Source organism: Ostrea edulis, chromosome 1 (genome assembly GCF_947568905.1).
Source record: "Ostrea edulis chromosome 1, xbOstEdul1.1, whole genome shotgun sequence".
Lineage (NCBI taxonomy): Eukaryota > Metazoa > Mollusca > Bivalvia > Ostreida > Ostreidae > Ostrea > Ostrea edulis.
In genome coordinates this window covers 2381196-2406156 of record NC_079164.1, presented here as the reverse complement: position 1 = coordinate 2406156, position 24961 = coordinate 2381196, and the positions used below count along the sequence as shown (strand labels likewise).

The 24961-nt window shown below is 33.6% G+C and overlaps 1 protein-coding gene across 4 annotated transcripts; it reads right to left on the bottom strand.

The window, feature by feature from the left end:
• Nucleotides 1–377: 377 nt before the first annotated feature.
• On the bottom strand, nucleotides 378–22032 carry LOC125664467 (trichoplein keratin filament-binding protein-like). Of its 4 annotated transcripts, none has more exons than XM_048897241.2 (15): nucleotides 21898–22021; nucleotides 21314–21568; nucleotides 20557–20665; nucleotides 19622–19723; nucleotides 19157–19213; nucleotides 17948–18016; nucleotides 17070–17243; nucleotides 15612–15724; nucleotides 14953–15019; nucleotides 14403–14513; nucleotides 13058–13119; nucleotides 11183–11264; nucleotides 9860–10045; nucleotides 1259–1402; nucleotides 378–717 (listed from the first exon to the last, which is right to left on the bottom strand). In XM_048897241.2, exons 2-15 carry the CDS (start codon nucleotides 21532–21534, stop codon nucleotides 688–690), a joined length of 1527 nt encoding a protein of 508 aa, XP_048753198.1. In that variant the 5' UTR covers nucleotides 21535–21568; nucleotides 21898–22021; the 3' UTR covers nucleotides 378–687. The 4 variants fall into 4 exon arrangements, with proteins under 4 accessions (XP_048753198.1, XP_048753199.1, XP_056006745.1 ...); XM_048897242.2 differs by having other exon boundaries at nucleotides 21344–21568; XM_056150770.1 differs by lacking the exon at nucleotides 378–717 and having other exon boundaries at nucleotides 740–1402; nucleotides 21898–22032.
• Nucleotides 22033–24961: the final 2929 nt, after the last annotated feature.

The window sequence follows — 24961 nt, the reverse complement described above, 5'->3', positions numbered from 1 at the left end:
GATTTCTTCTGCTGTTCTGTTTAGTTTTGGCTGATTCGTCGTATGTTAGCTTGTATTTATAGCCGCTTTCATCAAGTGCTTTTTGGTATATGCCGGCGGCTTTGACGAATTCCTCTTTGTCCGATGAAATTGATGACAATCGGTGATTGATGCCTGATGGTATAGCTTTAAGTATGGAAGGCGGGTGGTTACTGCCGGAGTGTACGTAACGCGGAATGTTGCCGGGTTTCAAATACGGGGAATGTTTACTTGTATGTAAGTTCAACGTTACGTCCAAATAGTCCAAATACCGACTGGCTCAGGTAGCCTAATAACGCCTAATTCAATATTCACATTTCTTAATGATCTATATTGTCATAAAAATAATAAACACCTGGTTTAATATTTACATTTTAATATTTATAATCTATATTATCATAAAAATATTCCATGTGAACAAATTCTGGTCTCTACAGAACACATTTGAAACAGTCTGTTCTACAGATTCTTGAAGCATCAGTTAAAACCTATGGGACATGTATTATAGACCAAAAAATATCACAACTGTGGCTGCAGGTACATGTACGACTTTTGTTGAGATAAACTGGGACATGGAGATAAAATGTCTCCACGACTCGGTGAGCATGTCTGGCAGTGCGAGTCACACCGAATACTGACCAGTGGTCACTAGTCGTGCTGAGTATGTCCTTACATCCAAGCAGTCCTCCTTCCGAAATTCTAAAAGACAACAAAAGAAGCATTATAATCGTAACATTTTTATAGCAATCTATGTTCTTATACAGTAAGACACGCTTTTAACGAACAGGCTTATAACAAATTCATGTTTATTTTGAAGTGATATTTACTCCCGCTATGAGAGAAAAATCAAAAAAAAATTTATTAGATATAAATGAAGTTTGGTTATAATGAAGTGTGTTTTGCTGGCCTGGAAGTTCACTATAACTGTGCTTTACTGGATAATGAAGTTTGGTTATAATGAAGTGTGTTTTGCTGGCCTGGAAGTTCACTATAACTGTGCTTCACTGTATGGTGAAGTTTGGTTGTAACAAACTGTTTCTGCGGGAGGTTCGTTATAACCATGTTTTAAAGTAATATTTCATTGTGACAAAATTTAGTTTCATTATTAGGTACAGTAGTAATGATGAAATTAAATATTGTGTACAGAATCACTGCTCTTCCAGTCCTGAATGGTACATCTTGTTTAACAGTTGCAGTGAGTCACAATAAACAGAATGGTCATTAGTGTGAATGACTGTACCTTTGGGGCAAAACCCCGAACTCTCATTCTCTCCGTCTCCTTTTGCAGGAAGTCCTCGTAGTCCTGCTCTTGACGTTTTTCATTTTCTTCCTCTTCCACCATCCTCTGTCGGGACGTCAACTTCTGCTCTTGACGTGATGTGATCTACAGTTAACAGAGATTCACATTACACAACAGATTCACATCAGTCAACAGATTCACATTAGTCAACAGATTCACATCAGTCAACAGATTCACATTAGTCAACAGATTCACAGATTCACATTAGTCAACAGATTCACATTAGTCAACAGATTCACATTAGTCAACAGATTCACATTACTCAACAGATTCACATCAGTCAACAGATTCACATTAGTCAACAGATTCACATTAGTCAACAGATTCACATTACTCAACAGATTCACATCAGTCAACAGATTCACATTAGTCAACAGATTCACATTACACAACAGATTCACATTACTCAACAGGGATTCACATTAGTCAACAGATTCACATTACTCAACATGGATTAACATTACACAAGAGATTCACATTACTCAACAGATTTACATTACACAACAGATTCACATTACACAACAGATTCACATTACTCAACAGGGATTCACATTAGTCAACAGATTCACATTACACAACAAATTCACATTAGTCAACAGATTCACATTACACAACAGATTCACATTAGTCAACAGATTTACATTACACAACAGATTCACATTACACAACATATTCACATCAGTCAACCAGGATTCACATTTAGTCAACAGATTCACTTTTGTCAACATGGATTCACATTACACAACAGATTCACATTAATCAACAGATTCACATTACATAACATATTCACATTACACAACAGATTCACATTACTCAACAGATTCACATTACACAACAGATTCACATTACACAACAGATTCACATTAATCAACAGATTCACATTAGTCAACAGATTCACATTACTCAACAGATTCACATCAGTCAACAGATTCACATTAGTCAACAGATTCACATTACACAACAGATTTACATTACACAACAGATTCACATTACACAACAGATTCACATTAATCAACAGATTCACATTACACAGCAGATTCACATTACACAACAGATTTACATTACACAACAGATTCACATTACTCAACAGATTTACATTATACAACAGATTCACATTAGTCAACAGATTTACATTACTCAACAGATTCACATTACTCAACAGATTTACATTACACAACAGATTCACATTAGTCAACAGATTCACATTACACAACAGATTCACATTAGTCAACAGATTCACATTACTCAACAGATTCACATTACACAACAGATTTACATTACACAACAGATTCACATTACTCAACAGATTCACATCAATCAACAGATTCACATTAGTCAACAGATTCACATTACACAACAGATTCACATTAGTCAACAGATTCACTTTTGTCAACATGGATTCACATTACACAACAGAGATTCACATTACACAACAGAGATTCACATTAGTCAAAAAATTCACGTTAGCCAAGAAGTTTTCATTTAATCAACAAGGATTAGCATTAGTCAACAGATTCACATTACACAACAGATTCACATTAGTCAACAGATTCACATTACTCAACAGGGATTCACATTACACAACAGATTCACATTCCTCAACAGATTCACATTACACAACAGATTCACATTACACGACAGATTCACATTAGTCAACAGATTCACATTACACAACAGATTCACATTACACAGATTCACATTACTCAACAGATTCACATTACTCAACAGATTCACATTAATCAACAGATTCACATTACACAACAGATTTACATTACTCAACAGAGATTCACATTACTCAACAGATTCACATTACACAACAGATTCACATTACACAACAGATTCACATTAGTCAACAGATTCACATTACACAACAGATTCACATTACTCAACAGATTCACATTAGTCAACAGATTCACATTACACAACAGATTCACATTAGTCAACAGATTCACATTTAGTCAACATATTCACTTTTGTCAACATGGATTCACATTACACAACAGAGATTCACATTACACAACAGATATTCACATTAGTCAAAAAATTCACATTAGCCAAGAAGTTTTCACATTAATCAACAAGGATTAGCATTAGTCAACAGATTCACATTACACAACAGATTCACATTAGTCAACAGATTCACATTACTCAACAGGGATTCACATTACACAACAGATTCACATTACTCAACAGATTCACATTACACAACAGATTCACATTACACGACAGATTTACATTACTCAACAGGAATTCACAATACTCAACAGATTCACATTACTCAACAGATTCACATTACACGACAGATTTACATTACTCAACAGGGATTCACATTACTCAACAGATTCACATTACACAACAGATTCACATTACTCAACAGATTCACATTACTCAACAGATTCACATTAGTCAACAGATTCACATTTCTCAACAGATTCACATTACTCAACAGATTCACATTACACAACAGATTCACATCAGTCAACCAGGATTCACATTTAGTCAACAGATTCACTTTTGTCAACATGGATTCACATTACACAACAGATTCACATTAATCAACAGATTCACATTACATAACATATTCACATTACACAACAGATTCACATTACTCAACAGATTCACATTACACAACAGATTCACATTACACAACAGATTCAAATTAATCAACAGATTCACATTACACAACAGATTCACATTAGTCAACAGATTCACATTTAGTCAACATATTCACTTTTGTCAACATGGATTCACATTACACAACAGAGATTCACATTACACAACAGATATTCACATTAGTCAAAAAATTCACATTAGCCAAGAAGTTTTCACATTAATCAACAAGGATTAGCATTAGTCAACAGATTCACATTACACAACAGATTCACATTAGTCAACAGATTCACATTACTCAACAGGGATTCACATTACACAACAGATTCACATTACTCAACAGATTCACATTACACAACAGATTCACATTACACGACAGATTTACATTCCTCAACAGAGATTCACATTACTCAACAGATTCACATTACACAACAGATTCACATTACTCAACAGATTCACATTACACAACATATTCACATTACTCAACAGATTCACATTACACAACAGATTCACATTAGTCAACAGATTCACATTACACAACAGATTCACATTACACAACAGATTCACATTACTCAACAGATTCACATTACTCAACAGATTCACATTACACAACAGATTCACATTACACAACAGATTCACATTAGTCAACAGATTCACATTTAGTCAACATATTCACTTTTGTCAACATGGATTCACATTACACAACAGAGATTCACATTACACAACAGATATTCACATTAGTCAAAAAATTCACATTAGCCAAGAAGTTTTCACATTAATCAACAAGGATTAGCATTAGTCAACAGATTCACATTACACAACAGATTCACATTAGTCAACAGATTCACATTACTCAACAGGGATTCACATTACACAACAGATTCACATTACTCAACAGATTCACATTACACAACAGATTCACATCAGTCAACCAGGATTCACATTTAGTCAACAGATTCACTTTTGTCAACATGGATTCACATTACACAACAGATTCACATTAATCAACAGATTCACATTACATAACATATTCACATTACACAACAGATTCACATTACTCAACAGATTCACATTACACAACAGATTCACATTACACAACAGATTCAAATTAATCAACAGATTCACATTAATCAACAGATTCACATTAGTCAACAGATTCACATCAGTCAACAGATTCACATTAGTCAACAGATTCACATTACACAACAGATTTACATTACACAACAGATTCACATTACTCAACAGATTCACATTACACAACAGATTCACATTACACAACAGATTCAAATTAATCAACAGATTCACATTACACAGCAGATTCACATTACACAACAGATTTACATTACACAACAGATTCACATTACTCAACAGATTTACATTACACAACAGATTCACATTAGTCAACAGATTTACATTACTCAACAGATTCACATTACTCAACAGATTCACATTAGTCAACAGATTCACATTACACAACAGATTCATATTAGTCAACAGATTCACATTACTCAACAGATTCACATTACACAACAGATTTACATTACACAACAGATTCACATCACTCAACAGATTCACATCAATCAACAGATTCACATTAGTCAACAGATTCACATTAGTCAACAGATTCACATTACACAACAGATATTCACATTAGTCAACAGATTCACATTTAGTCAACAGATTCACTTTTGTCAACATGAATTCACATTACACAACAGAGATTCACATTACACAACAGAGATTCACATTAGTCAAAAAATTCACGTTAGCCAAGAAGTTTTCACATTAATCAACAAGGATTAGCATTAGTCAACAGATTCACATTACACAACAGATTCACATTACACAACAGATTCACATTACTCAACAGATTCACATTACTCAACAGGGATTCACATTACACAACAGATTCACATTACTCAACAGATTCACATTACACAACAGATTCACATTACACGACAGATTTACATTACTCAACAGGAATTCACAATACTCAACAGATTCAAATTACTCAACAGATTCACAATACACGACAGATTTACATTACTCAACAGAGATTCACATTACTCAACAGATTCACATTACACAACAGATTCACATTACTCAACAGATTCACATTACACAACAGATTCACATTAGTCAACAGATTCACATTACACAACAGATTCACATTACTCAACAGATTCACATTACACAACAGATTCACATTACTCAACAGATTCACATTACTCAACAGATTAACATTACACAACAGATTCACATTACACAACAGATTCACATTACTCAACAGATTCACTTTACTCAACAGATTCACATTAGTCAACAGATTCACATTACACAACAGATTCACATTAGTCAACAGATTCACATTTAGTCAACATATTCACTTTTGTCAACATGGATTCACATTACACAACAGAGATTCACATTACACAACAGATATTCACATTAGTCAAAAAATTCACATTAGCCAAGAAGTTTTCACATTAATCAACAAGGATTAGCATTAGTCAACAGATTCACATTACACAACAGATTCACATTAGTCAACAGATTCACATTACTCAACAGGGATTCACATTACACAACAGATTCACATTACTCAACAGGGATTCACATTACACAACAGATTCACATTACTCAACAGATTTACATTACTCAACAGGAATTCACAATACTCAACAGATTCACATTACTCAACAGATTCACATTACACAACAGATTTACATTACTCAACAGGGATTCACATTACTCAACTGATTCACATTACTCAACAGATTCACATTAGTCAACAGATTCACATTTCTCAACAGATTCACATTACTCAACAGATTCACATTACACAACAGATTCACATCAGTCAACCAGGATTCACATTTAGTCAACAGATTCACTTTTGTCAACATGGATTCACATTACACAACAGATTCACATTAATCTACAGATTCACATTTGTCAACATGGATTCACATTACACAACAGATTCACATTAATCAACAGATTCACATTACATAACATATTCACATTACACAACAGATTCACATTACTCAACAGATTCACATTACACAACAGATTCACATTACACAACAGATTCAAATTAATCAACAGATTCACATTAATCAACAGATTCACATTAGTCAACAGATTCACATCAGTCAACAGATTCACATTAGTCAACATATTCACATTACACAACAGATTTACATTACACAACAGATTCACATTACTCAACAGATTCACATTACACAACAGATTCACATTACACAACAGATTCAAATTAATCAACAGATTCACATTACACAGCAGATTCACATTACACAACAGATTCACATTACTCAACAGATTTACATTACACAACAGATTCACATTAGTCAACAGATTTACATTACTCAACAGATTCACATTAGTCAACAGATTCACATTACACAACAGATTCACATTAGTCAACAGATTCACATTACTCAACAGATTTACATTACACAACAGATTCACATTACTCAACAGATTCACATCAATCAACAGATTCACATTAGTCAACAGATTCACATTAGTCAACAGATTCACATTACACAACAGATATTCACATTAGTCAACAGATTCACATTTAGTCAACAGATTCACTTTTGTCAACATGGATTCTCATTACACAACAAAGATTCACATTACACAACAGAGATTCACATTAGTCAAAAAATTCACGTTAGCCAAGAAGTTTTCACATTAATCAACAAGGATTAGCATTAGTCAACAGATTCACATTACACAACAGATTCACATTACACAACAGATTCACATTACTCAACAGATTCACATTACTCAACAGGGATTCACATTACACAACAGATTCACATTACTCAACAGATTCACATTACACAACAGATTCACATTAGTCAACAGATTCACATTAATCAACAGATTCACATTACACAACAAATTCACATTACTCAACAGATTCACATTACTCAACAGATTCACATTACTCAACAGATTCACATCAATCAACAGATTTACATTACTCAACAGGAATTCACAATACTCAACAGATTCAAATTACTCAACAGATTCACATTACACGACAGATTTACATTACTCAACAGAGATTCACATTACTCAACAGATTCACATTACACAACAGATTCACATTACTCAACAGATTCACATTACACAACAGATTCACATTACTCAACAGATTCACATTACACAACAGATTCACATTAGTCAACAGATTCACATTAATCAACAGATTCACATTACACAACAGATTCACATTACACAACAGATTCACATTACTCAACAGATTCACATTACTCAACAGATTCACATTAGTCAACAGATTCACATTACACAACAGATTCACATTAGTCAACAGATTCACATTTAGTCAACAGATTCACTTTTGTCAACATGGATTCACATTACACAACAGAGATTCACATTACACAACAGAGATTCACATAAGTCAAAAAATTCACATTAGCCAAGAAGTTTTCACATTAATCAACAAGGATTAGCATTAGTCAACAGATTCACATTACACAACAGATTCACATTAGTCAACAGATTCACATTACTCAACAGGGATTCACATTACACAACAGATTCACATTACTCAACAGATTCACATTACACAACAGATTCACATTACACAACAGATTTACATTACTCAACAGGAATTCACAATACTCAACAGATTCACATTACTCAACAGATTCACATTACACGACAGATTTACATTACTCAACAGGGATTCACATTACTCAACAGATTCACATTACACAACAGATTCACATTACACAACAGATTCACATTACACAACAGATTCACATTAATCAACAGATTCACATTACACAACAGATTCACATTAGTCAACAGATTCACATTACACAACAGATTCACATTACTCAACAGATTCACATTACTCATCAGATTCACATTACACAACAGATTCACCTTACTCAACAGATTCACATTACACAACAGATTCACATTACTCAACAGGGATTCATATTACACAACAGATTCACATTACTCAACAGATTCACATTACACAACAGATTCACATTACACGACAGATTTACATTACTCAACAGGGATTCACATTACTCAACAGATTCACATTACACAACAGATTCACATTACACAACAGATTCACATTACTCAACAGATTCACATTACACAACAGATTCACATTAATCAACAGATTCACATTACACAACAGATTCACATTAGTCAACAGATTCACATTACACAACAGATTCACATTACTCAACAGATTCACATTACTCATCAGATTCACATTACACAACAGATTCACCTTACTCAACAGATTCACATTACACAACAGATTCACATTACTCAACAGGGATTCATATTACACAACAGATTCACATTAATCAACAGATTTACATTAATCAACAGATTCACATTACTCAACAGGGATTCACATTAATCAATTAAGCCATACACCCACTCTTAGATATCTGTATATTTTATTACCAGTATTCATTATTGATTTTACACATACACACACAAATATATATACATGTATATATATATATATATAGAGAGAGAGAGAGAGAGAGAGAGAGAGAGAGAGAGAGAGAGAGAGATTACGAATAGCTAAAGAATAATGGAATTTAATTTCAGTGTCAGTGTTCTATTGCAATCATGCATGGAATGACGTTGCCCATAAGACGACAGGACTGCTAAAAACACCCAGAAAGGTAACCCGTGCATAATCAGTCTTCTTGCGCAAAAGTTTTTTCTTTTAATATAAAATTAGATATACAAAAATGGAGTCTATAGACTGTACATGCAGCTGTGTTTTGAGATGAAGCCTAAAGGAACATAAGTACCAAAAAGGCATTCAGTTGATCCAATATTCAGCGGTCATTTGAGATAAAGCCAAGCAAAATTTGTAAAAATTATTACCTGTCCTTCGAGGTCGAGTTTGAGGGCCTCTTTCTGTTCTTCAGCCTTTTCAAGATCACGTTGTGTCATTTGATTGGCTATCTCCATCTCTGCGATCAGTTTTTCCCGTTGCCGTAGCGATTCTTCTCGTTCCTGCTGCACCTCCTCTAACTTCTCCTCAATCTGTTGTTGTCTATCTTTAAATACCTACAGAAACATTGGATATGTAATTCAGAGGTCAGACCCTTACTTAGGTCAAGGTCATCACACCAAATCATTTCAGACAGATTGGGTGATAAATGGGCTCGGCGGGTGTGACTGGTCGACAGGGGATGCTTACTCCTCCTAGGCATCTGATCCCAAATCTGGTTTGTCCAGGGGTTCGGGTTTGTTCAACTATCTATTTTGTATTGCTTATAGGAGTTGTGAGATTGATCACTGTTCGTTATCTTCACCTTTATAAGAGTTATGAGATTGATCACTGTTCGTTATCTTCACCTTTATAAGAGTTATGAGATTGATCACTGTTCGTTATCTTCACCTTTATAGGAGTTATGAGATTGATCACTGTTCGTTATCTTCACCTTTATAGGAGTTATGAGATTAATCACTGTTCGTTATCTTCACCTTTAAAGGAGTTATGAGATTGATCACTATTCGTTATCTTCACCTTTCATATGCAGTATTTAAAGCAAGGGCAAGAAGTGCCAGGTAGCTGTGCATCTCACATGTGGTATCTGAAGCTGTGAAGAGTATATGTGTACATTTTATAACAATTAATTCTGTGCATGCACATACATGTACATATATAAAAGCTTGCAAATTACAAACACTGAATAAAAAAAGACAACTTGAGGACGTAACATTACTTATACGCCAGCCAGCTAGAGTTCATCAGTGATGCTTTTATTCTCTCATGTATTGGTCTTTTTTTGTTTTGTTTTTTTACTTTCATCTTATATTTAATTTTAATTGCTGTGAAATCATACAATTTGGGGGGGGGGGGGGGGGGGGGCTGTTGTGTTAGAGGGTATGTGTGTGTGTGTCAATTTTCATATCTTATGAATTTCAAACCACCCCAAAATACACAATCTATTTCATGTTTCAATGTAAGGAAACAATATCCATGGAATTACATCACTACAAAAGCATAAAATCTCACAAGCCACGAAAACTGGTCCTCATGAATGTAAATGATTCCACAGTATTCATAATATTAAATCGTTAAATCATTATAATGGAGATTAACCTATAACATCAGTTTACTGAATCCTATAACATAAACGAGTTTACAAGGTGTAATGATACAAAACGATGTAAGAAATCGACGAGCACTGCACTGACCTCTGACATCAGCCTCTCCCTGGCCTTGCTTTCTCGGGCCCACTCTGCATCCCTCTTCTCCCACATTCGAGCTGCTTCTTCTCTGTAATCAACCAGTCAATGTACAGTACTTACACAGTTATAACAAACACAGTTATAATGAATTCATGCTTAATGCAAAGTGATGTTTATTCCCCTATAAGAGGAAAATAACAAAAATTTTATGAAGTTTGGTTGTAATGAACTTTTTATGGTGACCCTGGAGGTTCACTATAACTGTGTTTTACTGTATAATGAAGTTTGGTTGTAGTGAATTTTTATGGTGACCTGGAGGTTCACTATAATCATGTTTTACTGTATAATGAAGTTTGGTTATAGTGAATTTTTTATGGTGACCCTGGAGGTTCACTATAACCATGTTTTACTGTATAATGAAGTTTGGTTATAGTGAATTTTTTATGGTGACCCTGGAGGTTCACTATAACCATGTTTTACTGTATAATGAAGTTTGGTTATAGTGAATTTTTTATGGTGACCCTGGAGGTTCACTATAACCATGTTTTACTGTATAATGAAGTTTGGTTATAGTGAATTTTTTATGATAACCCTGGAGGTTCACTATAACCGTGTTTTACTGTATAATGAAGTTTGGTTATAGTGAATTTTTTATGGTGACCCTGGAGGTTCACTATAACCATGTTTTACTGTATAATGAAGTTTGGTTGTAATGAACTTTTTATGGTGACCCTGGAGATTCACTATAACTGTGATTTACTGTATAATGAAGTTTGGTTATAGTGAATTTTTTATGGTGACCCTGGAGGTTCACTATAACCGTATTTTACTGTATAATGAAGTTTGGTTACAGTGAACTTTTTATGGTGACCTGAAGGTTCACTATAACCATGTTTTACTGTATAATGAAGTTTGGTTATAGTGCATTTTTTATGGTGACCCTGGAGGTTCACTATAACTGTGTTTTACTGTACTGCTAAGTTCAAAATAAGGACACTAAGTTTCAAACATCAGTTCTGTTACACGAGTTATTGGTACATCATATTTACATGTAAATAAATTAATTTTCCAATACATATTGAACAATGTGGCCCTGCAAGAAAATCAATTGATGTTTAGAAATTAAAATATATTCTTATTCAACTGTATGCATTCTTTCTCTTTTTTCATCACATTCAGGAATACTGTGTACATGGAAATTATTACCCATCTTATGCATGAATAAACACGAACTGAGGTTTGAATGCTTAATTACCGACATTCAGGTTTTGTACATGTACAGCTGTACAATTTCTACATGTGTATAAACATTGTATGGGCCATTTGTGGAGAACTTGGGCTATCAAATTGACTTCAATACATGTACTTGGAAAGAATATATTATAACAAATAACTTGTTAAAAAGTTTTAACCATCTCAACTCATAATTCAAATCTATGTAATTTTAATGCAGAACATATATTTCATGAGACTTTATTTATTTTATCCAATTGTCACGTGAGATTTATTTTATCCAATTGTCACGTGAGATTTTCACCAAGGTATAATTAAAGATTCTATTTGTTCAACACTACATAATGTATGTATGCAAAATTTATTAATGAGAATGTAATTTCTAGATAAGATTATGTAGAGAAATTACAGAAAGATAAATTCTTGCTAATAAATGGTAAATTACAGCACATAAAGTTGCAAATATCAAGTTGTATGTTAGGGAAAAAATGACAAATTCTAAAAAAAAAAATAATTTAAAAAAAAAATTCAATTTTGAAAATCAAAGTGAACTATAAATATGTGAAACAAACTGAAAATGAAAGTGAACAATATAAATAGAATCAAACTGAAAATGAAAGTGAACACTATAAATAGAATCAAACTCACTGATACAACATGTCCAGCTCTGCCTCTCTCGCCTTCTCTACTCGTAACTGATCCTCGATCACCTGTAAACAAATTAACACAAATATATATATCTACTCGTAACTGATCCTCGATCACCTGTAAACAAATTAACACAAATATATATGTCTACTCGTAACTGATCCCGATCACCTGTAAACAAATTAACACAAATATATATATATATATCTACTCGTAACTGATCCTCGATCACCTGTAAACAAATTAACACAAATATATATATCTACTCATAACTGATCCCAATCACTTGTAAACAAATTAACACAAATATTATTGATTGTTCATTCATATAGAAAAAATAGAGGGGAATATGATTTTTCTTGGGTGAATATATCTTCATATCTCCCAAACATTCATGTAATAAATCGTTTATTATACCGAAACAAGCAAGACTTCAAAAATGCATTTGAAATTGAAGTCGGCTCATCTATACATTGTAACTATGTAGCTGAGATCGCCCTAACGGTAACACTCTTGTATTTTACATTGTAACTATGTAGCTGAGATCGCCCTAACGGTAACACTCTTGTATTTTACATTGTAACTATGTAGCTGAGATCGCCCTAACGGTAACACTCTTGTATTTTACATTGTAACTATGTAGCCGAGATCGCCCTAACGGTAACACTCTTGTATTTTACATTGTAACTATGTAGCTGAGATCGCCCTAACGGTAACACTCTTGTATTTTACATTGTAACTATGTAGCTGAGATCGCCCTAACGGTAACACTCTTGTATTTTCCCTTCTCCTTGAATGCTGATTACTTACATGGTTTTTGTATTAACCAAATTCAGGTGATCTAACTGTGTATCAGAAACCTACGTATAAACAAATTCCTTTTGTGCCTTATAAACTATAAAGTAATGACTCAAGACTTATTGTGACATCTCAATAAACTATGCTTACCTCTATGTACATGTAAAATTTATGAAAAATGCATGAGACTGTCGAAAGGGTGAAATATGGGGAGATATGATGTTTGAGGGAGATATGATGTTTGAGGGAGATATGATATTTTAGGGAGATATGAAGTTTTATCCTCCCGTGACTGTCTAGACCAATCATATAATGCTTCGTTCACAATTATCATACTTAATTATAATAATATAATGAAAAATGACATGTCCGGTTGTCCAGTATTTATGATGTATGGACAAGAACAAAATTTCTATGCTATTCGTGTGATTTTTATTCATTATATGTACAGTTAAAACTTCCTTATCTTGAACTCAGTGGTATCAAAGTAAAAACTTCGAGGTATCGATGTTGGAGATACTGAACTTTAATTGTATACAACACCCACCTGCTTCATCCATGCTGCGTCAGCTTGGGCCTTTTCCCGTCGTGTGGTCAGCATCTCTCGTTCCTCGTTTTCTCTCTCAATCAGAGCCTCTAACATCCTCTTGTCTTGTTCCTACACATCCAGTGCAATTAACACAGATTAATTAACATAGATTTAATCATTTCAAATTAAAAATCACAATTATCAAACTCAGATTACTGGTCTTTCATACATAAATCTTCATAGAAAATTTTCTTTGCTTTATGGATGCCAAAAAACATTTGCCAAGTTATATTTGAAATTCAGTAGCTCTCAGATTCTTAGTGTTAAACTGAATAAGTGCTGCTAATTTTCTCTTCATCAGAATTAAATACTGTAAAACATGGCATAGTGAAGCGCTGGGGACCAACAATTCTGATTCGAAATTCATTATATCCAGTAAATTTGTAATATATATTAAAACTGCAGGGAATGAAAATCCCTTTGCTGTAAGCATGAATGCATAATAAGTGTGTTTGCTGTAACCATGTTTTACTGTATTTAAGAAATGAGAAAGACAGAATCATTTTACCAGCTCTTCTTGGATTTGTCGAGATCTTCTCATCATCTGAGCCTTGTGCTGCCTCAGTAGCATGCGACTGTTGATAAGAATAGTGAACAATTAATGACCTCCATTAATCAAAATGTCTGCATCCTTAATATCTATTGGTTTTAAGTATTGATAATGGCAGACTGGTCAGTCCAAATGCTTCCCTTATAATGCATATAATGGCATACATCTCACATTTATCATAATCATTCACATTATCACTTTATAGGATGAGCTCAATCCAATTTTCTAACCCCCCAAAACACTTCATTAATTTTTTTAAATATTAACCATAAATATGTACAGCTTCACCGGATACCCACGGCTGATCTTGTCTTCGATGACGAGATCAGCCATGGGTATCCGACAACGTATGTACAGTTGAACTTCAGAATGTTGAACACTGATATCTCGAATACCATGGATATTTCTAAGTGAGTTGGAAGTCCCACCAAAATGTACATTTTCTTTATGTATTTTAACCTTAATATCTCGAACCCCTGGATATGTCAAAGTTTTTTCTTGGCCATATCGAATTCAAGATAATGAGGTTTGGCTGTAATATAATCGATCCTTTTCCATTGTGATTCACTGTACATCATCATAAATTATTGTCATCACAACAACAGTCCCAACTTTACCCCATTTCGCGTTGACCACGAGCTGACTCCATCTTTTTGCGTTCATCTTCTAAATCTTCCAGCCTCCACTGTTCTGTCTGCAGGGCGTCCTGTTCCTTCTTCAGTCTCTCCGCCTACACACAATTATCATAATTAATTAATACAAGTAACTATTAATTAACACACACAATCACAGTACATGTAAATTATTGATTAACATATATACAGTCTCTCCACCTACACACAATCACAGTACATGTAACTTATTAATTAACACACACAATCACACAGATATCTGATCAGTGTTTATATATACATGTAAGCTATTGATTAAGTTTAACATATACTGTTTGTATCACCATACTTTGAAGAACTAACTACTTGTTGCTTGTAGAGCAGATCATATTACCTGAAAAGGTTTATCTCAATGTGACTTAAATAAACCACCTTATGTGCAGAAATGTGTGAAGAGGACTTTAAAAGTCAGTAAGATTTATGGACATATGCGACATTTCTCAATAATATATAATTTTTTTGCGACATTTTGCATACATTTCTCTTGCATTCTATCTTGTATCTACAAAAAATCTTGGGATATATTACCATGTCAGAGTTGGCATAGTTTGATAATTCCTCATTGTTGAATGTGAATTCAGCTCTAATGCATAAATGGCATAATAAAGGAGAGAAAAATCTTTGGGACAATTGGATATCGAACCCGAGACCCTTACATTACAAGTTAGGTGATATAACCACTGAGCTACCCAGGCTGATATAAAAGGTTTGGTAACATTAAATATTACTACAACATAAAATTTAACCAATTTCAGAAATCATACAAGAATTCTTCAAATTAAGGAGGTGAAAAAATAATTTTAGAGAAAACGTCAGAAACGTCCTGCATGTCCTTAAATAAGTTCACAAAAGTCAACAAATGTGTTTTTCCTTGTAGAATAATATTTGTTTCTAGTAGATGTACATGTAGTAAGTCATACTTTATAACTGGTGTGAGACAGAATTTTGTGCAATCTTCATGTACACTATTACAGTAATGTCACCTAAATGTTGTCTCTGACAACTGAATCAAATTTATGTGTGCACAATTAATGTATTTTGGTACCAATATTGTCCCACTACTGAAGTTGTCAAGATCTTACTTCATGAACATTTCTAAAACCTGTATCAGATAGATTTCTTGCATACCCAAGCATATTATCCCTTGACCTTTAGTGTTTTGAGGTACCTGTTCTTCAGCCTCTGTTTGCTATATCTGACTCCACCCCAAGGCATTTTATATATAACCCCCAACCACAGACATTTTGTGTACATGACTCAAGACATTTTGGGTATGTGACCTAATGCATGTACATTTTGTGTGTCTAACCTGGGCCTTTTCACCTTAGATATTTTGTGTACATCTGATCTCAGACAAGACTTAGTATAACTTAACCCTGATCTCAGACATTTTATATTTCTGACCTCAGCTTCTCGATCTCGGAGCTCAAACATCTGCTCCCTCAATACATCCTTCCATTTCTTCTCCTCCTCTAACCGATCTTCTTCCTTCTGTCTCTCCAATTCCAGTGCTGCTACTCGTTCTTCTTCCATCTCTCTCTCGAACTTTTCTTTCTCAATTCTTTCCTGCTCTTCTTTCTATGAAATTAAATATCAACTGAAAGTTATACATATAAATGCTAATTACAAAGTTAGATAATGCACTTTTAACGATAATTTCCACTTAAACAAAACAATTAATTAACATATTTCAAGTTTTGTTTTAAAAAATTTAACATTTATTAAACGTGAAAAAACTATACAGGAGACAAGCACATTTCTTTTATTGAACAAATTAAAAAACTGATTATTCCAAGAACAATATAAATTCTTCTATACATGCAATGATTTACAAAACAACTTCTTTAACTCTTACATCATTATACAGAATGTGTTACCCGTTGAATATCACGTGACCTATTTAACTCTTACATCATTATACAGACCGTGTTACCTGTCGGATATCACGTGACCTATTTAACTCTTACATCATTATACAGACCGTGTTACCTGTTGGATATCACGTGACCTATTTAACTCTTACGTCGTCCTACAGACTGTGTTACTTGTCGAATATCACATGACCTATTTAACTCTTATATCAATCTACAGATCGTGTTACCTGTCGAATATCGCTCGACCTATTTACTCTTACATCATTAATATCACGCGACCTAATTAACTCTTACATTAATCTACAGACTGTGTTACCTGTCGAATATCACATGACCTATTTAATTCTTACATCATTAATATCACGCGACCTCTTTTTGATTTTTGAGTCATTCTACAGACCGTGTTACCTCTCTAAACTCTTCCATTTGAGACCCCCACTTGTCCACCACATGATCCTTCAGCTGCTCCGCTTCAATCTGAAAACAAACGATGGTTGAATTCTGTATGTCAGCTATCACCAAGATAATGCATCCCGATGGTTTTGGTGGTCAGAAAATCATTGTGACATTCTTAATAGAGAAATGCCCCTTACTGAGCCTCAAATATTTCATCTCCATGAACATTCTGGTTGACACAACTCATTTAATTGTCAAAATTTTCTTACAGCAACATAAACATGTGTGAATTTAATAGTAGAACATTAGACAATACTTCTAGAAAAATCTGTCAGTCTGTAGCACAAGATAAAGTCATAGACTAGTTGTAGGAATGAGGTAAATGTTGGAACCTATGTTTGAGTGCAATGAGAAAGTATAGCATTTGTATAAAGATGCTGTAAAAAATTGCTTGAATGTTAGAAAATATCACAAGAGAATTTTATTAATGATTAAATTCGATATAAAGAAATATAGTTTGTACACAGTGGTGGAGTGGGATGGAGGTCCATTATTTTACTTACTGATATCTACTAGATTGTAATTTGTATTTTATCTGAATGGTTTGTACTTTACTGATATCTGGGTGTTTTGGCTTTAGTTTTACAGGTGTAATTTTTTAATCTGTTTTGTGGTGTAGTATGACATACCTTTCTGATATCTGGGTTGTTTGTTTTTTACTGATATCTGAGTAGTTTGTTATTTACTGATATCTGGGTTGTTTGTTATTTACTGATATCTGAGTTGTTTGTTATTTACTGATATCTGAGTAGTTTGTTATTTACTGATATCTGGGTTGTTTGTTATTGACTGATATCTGAGTTGTTTGTTATTGACTGATATCTGAGTAGTTTGTTATTTACTGATATCTGAGTTGTTTGTTATTTACTGATATCTGAGTTGTTTGTTATTTACTGATATCTGGGTTGTTTATTCACTGATTTTTGGGTTGTTTGTTATTCACTGATATCTGGGTTGTTTGTTATTTGCTGATATCTGGGTAGTTTGTTATTTACTGATATCTGGGTAGTTTTTTATTTACTGATATCTGGGTAGTTTTTTATTTACTGATATCTGGGTTGTTTGTTATTTACTGATATCTGTGTTGTTTGTTATTTACTGATATCTGGGTTGTATGTTATTTACTGATATCTGTGTTGTTTGTTATATGGTATGACGCACCTTTCTGATATCTGGGTTGTTTTGTCTCCAGTGTTCATAAAGTTTCTCCTCAGCCAACTGTAAAATAAATTCATTCTGAACACTCAATTTACTCAAATCAACTTGCATATTACTTACAAACCATCAAATCTTATTTCTTCACTTCATTATTAAGAATATACATATACAAATTTATACATCCATTTTGATTACTGAGAATAGTAACTGATTTTGAAATATAACTTTCATCCTAGTCAATATACATATAACACTAATTTGATTGAACAAAGTTTTTAATTTATTTTCCATTGTATTGTTTTTCTTCTCGAGCACTAGTTTGATTTAATGAAATTCTAAATTTGTCTTACATTTTTTTGTTTTTCTTCCTCAGCACTAGTTTGATTTAACAAAATTCTAAATTTATCTAACATTATCATTTTTCTTCTCGAGCACTAGTTTGTTTTAACAAAATTTTAAATTTCTTACATTTTTTCGTTTTTCTTCTCGAGCACTCCTTAAGGAGTCCACTCGATCCTTCATATCTTCCAGACGATCAAAATTGTCCAATGAATATCCCTTCAGTTCTGCCTGTAATAGAAGAAACATTTACCCTGTTATACAACATAAATCGATACAATACAATAAAACAGGCTGATAGCGAAGTGCTGGGCATGATAAATGATGATTCATTATAAATTTAAAGTAATTTGGTTATGTACAATATATTCATGATATGTTTTAAAACTACAGGGAATGAAAATCACTTTGCTATAAGCGTGAATTCATCATAAGTGTGTTTGCCACAACCATGACTTACTGTAACTGTGATTTACTGTACATGTATATGATACGCACGATATATATTTTTCCAAAAGCCAACCACAGCTTTCAAAGAAAATCATAAAACAATATTTACCAACCTTGAAAAGAAATTGAATGAAATTTATTTTGTATGGTGACCGCTATTCTACATTTTGTTCTAAGTGGGTAAGTAAAGTATTATCATGATTATGTTCAAATGAACATGTGTCACTCCATACGGATATACACACTGAAAAAATGAATCTCTGTACCAGCTACACTTTGTGGGTGACTATTTCTGAGTTTATGAATGGAATGGAAGTCTAATTGTATGCCTGTCATGTACTTCATGTTTTGATGATGAAATGCAATGATGGCCAGTATTTCATCATCAGCATGATTCCAATCTAATTAAAATTAGATGTTAGATCCGCTCGCGTACTCGCATGCATAACATCGTTATGTATGCGAATACGTGAGCGGATCTAACATTTAATTTTAATTAGATTGGCATGATTCATGATCAAATAAGCTAAATTCTTGTATTTCGTCATCAATATGATTTGTGTTGAAATTCACAACTCACAGCTAACTGCATTCATAGAGAAATTCTGACTCACTTCAAACTTATATCTCTCCTGTCTTAACATGGCTGCTAGTTTCTCTCTGCGTAGAGCTAAGTTTTTTGCTTTCTTTTCAGAGTCTTTTCCTTTCTGGTAGGCATCCATACTGAAAACAACGAGAAAACAGAAATCTTCATCATTACATTAATGATACATGTACAGAATTCACTACAGCCCTAAGTGTATTTATGTAAAAGACATCTAAACTTTGGTGCCTTCCATACACATGTAGTTTTAAGTCTGCTTATTCATGATCAATGCTGAAATGCACATGGCAAATATCAAAGTCAAATCTTTTACTGTTAGTATATATACAGTGGAATCATTAGAATTCGTGGTGGCTCAATTTTCGTGGAATTCATGGGTACCCCTCACCCACGAATTTACATCCTCAACGAATAAAGACAAAGCAAACATTCCAGAGTTATTATTCTTACAAATATATAAATCCACGAAATTACGTCCCCACGAACCCGTAAAAAATCAGCAATCCACGAAAATTGCCCCCCACGAATTTAAATGATTCTACAGTACAAAGTTCAACTCTCCATAATGATAAACCTCACTCACTAAGCTGTAAATATCTAGGTGTTTATTTCAGTCACATAACTCAGTTAACTTCATCTACCTGGTATATTGTTTTCTGAAGCAGTGCACCATGCACAAATCACCACATTCATTAATCTTACAAGCCCCCTCCCCCCCACACACACACAGTCACACAATGCTGTATTCAGATTTAACGTACTCATACCTGGACTTCAGGGATTTTTCGGACTCATACCTGGACTTCAGGGATTTTTCGGACTCCCATTCCGTCTGTTTTGTTGCTGCTATGTTAGACCTCTGGAAGTAGTCAGCTGTGTGGCCCCACCTCTCTCGTAGATGGTCATCATGATTTCGGTTCCTAACAATGGCCTGCTCATAAACGTTCCTTCGGGTTGTCCAGTAGTGCGGCATGGATGGTAATGCCATGTTTAATTTGTTTCTGTGTAATAACTATCAGCAACTGGAAGAAAAATGTAATGCCATGTTTAATTTTTTTCTGTGTAATAACTATCAGTAATTGAAAGAAAAATGTAATGCCATGTTTAATTTGTTTCTGTGTAATAACTGTCAGTATAACTGAAAGAAAAATGTAATGTCTGGTTGTTTAATTTGTTTCTGTGTAATAACTATCAGTAACTGGAACAATAAATAAACCCCATAATGACATATCACATGCGCTCAGTCTGTTGATACAGTATACTGTACGACTTGCCAGTACAAGTACAGACCCGTAACATGTAGTTGTATTTTCTCTTGTCACACTTATACAAAAACAATCATCTACATTACCATACGCTATCTGCACATAAAATCTCTTTCTGCAGCGTGCAGGATCACATTTTCTTTCTTCTTTTAGAAAATACTGAAACTCAAACTGTAGCGAATGTCAACAGGAAGTGTAAATACAAAACGCATGCGCAAAAAATACATTAGGGTACAGTATAATACCCCAATATTATTGTAATGTCATGACGGATTACATTTTGTTAACAGAAGACTTAAAAAGTTATTGATCGAAGTGTAGTTGTTCGAGTAAATTTAGATTAAACATATTGTGCGATAAGATTTAATTGAATACAGTAGTGTAGCTAGGTTTGAAATAGTTGTAAGCGCGCAAGGGGGGGGGGGGGGGGGGGTATCGCCCCCCAGAAGCTGAGGACATTTTCCATAATATGTAATAAAAAATTAAAGAAAATATTTATAAGCACCTGCTTACAGTGCTACAATGTAGCTACGCCACTGGAATATTTTACATCACCACAACGTCATTGTGAAAAATTACCTACTAAATAATCACAGGTGCACTGTTTACATCGACTCTCTTACATTCCCGCATTAAATGAATAGGCAGATTTTAAAAATGTCTAAAGTTGCAAAACTTTAAGACCTTAGGGTCTTTGCTCGTAGCCTGGTGTCCTGGCCTTCCCATAATGTTCCGCAAATGAAGAACCTTCATTTGCGGAGCATTATGGGAATTAAGGCCAGGGCCTTATTTGCGAAGCATTACGGGAAGGCGAGGGCACCAGGCTACTTCGTTCGTCTAAACGGTCACACCGTAAAACATATTAAGCATATATTGTTTAAAATAAATTTCCCAGTTATATTTAGAATATAGATATGGCTCAGTTCAAAACACAATATATATAAGTGAATTTTAAGTGTAGTAAAATTTTGTACTGTTTTTTCTATATAACATCGCAAAAAGATTTTTCATCAACAAACTTTGCACATGTAATCGAAAAATGTATCTCATCACCGAATGAAGTAGAGTTGCCTATGTTACAGATTCGTTCATTCAGGACTAGTAATATATTGTACCTGAATATCTAAAATGCAATTTCGATAATCAATTTATGAGCAGATAGGCTATCCGTAATTTATCTTCTAATATCAGCATTTTTTGGTCGGGTTGCACAACGTGCAAACGGTTTATAGAATGGTGAATGGCGGGCAGGCGTCCATGATTTAATAGCTAGGGCCAGTAACTACATTGTGTAATCAACTCCTCCCAAACCTCTAATTTGACATTCCTCAAACTTTGTACAGTTGAAGATGTGTATGGAGCGCCAAATTAACATAAACTCAAATAATTGAAGATATCTTCAATTATTTGAAGATATCATGAATTCATTTGATGCGCGCAACAATTTAATTAAAGATCTCTTCAAATAATTAATGATATTTTCAATTCTGAATTATTGCGCGCATTAATTGAATTGACAATAGCATTCATTCTTCAGCTGAATTGATGCGCTCTTTAATTGAATTAATGATCTCTTCAAATGAATTAATGATATCAACAATTGAATTGATGCGCGCTATGTACAATTCAATTGTTCAAAGAGAACAATAATTGATATAATGTGCGCATTAAATCAATTGATAAGAGCAATAATTGAATTCATGCGCGCATTATTTCTCTAATAACATGGGCATCTCATAATGTGATTAAATTTATATCATCTTATATTTATAATTTCTTTTCCTCCTATCTTCTCCTGTCCACTCACCTGTTGTTTATCTTATACAATTAGATATAGTGTGTATATACATCTACATGTACTAGATGTATTCCGATGAGTTGTATAACTCAAGAACAATAAAGAATTGACTTCATTTCATAAGGGCAATAATTGATTTAATGCGCGCATTGATTCAATTAGAGACAAAAATAATTGAATTGAAGATATCTTCAAATAATTGAAGATATTCTCAATTATTTGAGTTTATGTTAATTTAGCGCTCCATAGATGTGCATGTGCCTATGTGAAAGTGAACATACATTTTTCGAAAAATTTACATGTAGCTGAACTTGGTCACTTTTAATCAACTCCGCTCACATCTCCAACTTGACATTCCTCAAACTTTGTACAACTGTTAAAGACCTACTGAAGATGTGCATAGGTCTTTTTGAAAGTGATCAGACATTTTTCGAAAAAAAATACTTGTACATGTAGTTGAACTTTGTCATTTTTTAAGCAAATCTTCAATAGATGGTACCCATTTTTTGTAATCAACTCCTCTTACAGCATTTATTTGACATCCTTCAGACCTTGTACAGCTGTTATGGAAGCATTGAAGATGTGCATGTGTCTTTTTGGAAGTGATCGGACATTCTTTGAAAAAATTACATGTACATAATGTATTTGAACTTTGTCATTTTTTAAGCATGGTACCTACTTTGTGTAGCCAACTCCTCTTACAGCTTTTACTTAACATTTTTAGGCCTTGTATATAGATATTATAAAAACATTGAATATATATATATATATACATATACATGTGACATTTTAATAGTGCTTCTGGTTGTTTTGTTTTTTTAATTCTACATTTATTATGTACATTTTCCAGCATGTTTTGTACTGCTGTCTCCATGATAGATAATATGTTTTAAGTTAAAGCAGCCCAGCCATTTCTGTTCTTAACCAACGCCATAAGTTCACACAGCCAAATATGAACATGGTGAATATGCAGACCAATTGTTTAACGAAATGTAATATCAAATTCAAGTTCACTCTGGAGAAAACCATCAAAATGAAACAGTAAATTAAACCCAGGTTGGAATTGTGACAGTGGATATAAATGTAACCCTTGTATAGCAAAACCATCTGATCAAAACAGCAAGTACTGATAGGCGATCTACTGTACAATATGATACAGGTAATAGGCTGCATAATTGTTTAAATACCAAAGTACAACCCAGCGCTTGTTCTCATTAAAACATTTTTCTTATGTATAATCCTTTGTTATTTTATTTTTATTTTATGTTTATTGTTTTCCATCTTTAAGGCTTTTATTAAAAAGAGAGTCCACTTGTGTTTAAAAGGTTACCTGTAGGTGTCCAATAAGTTAA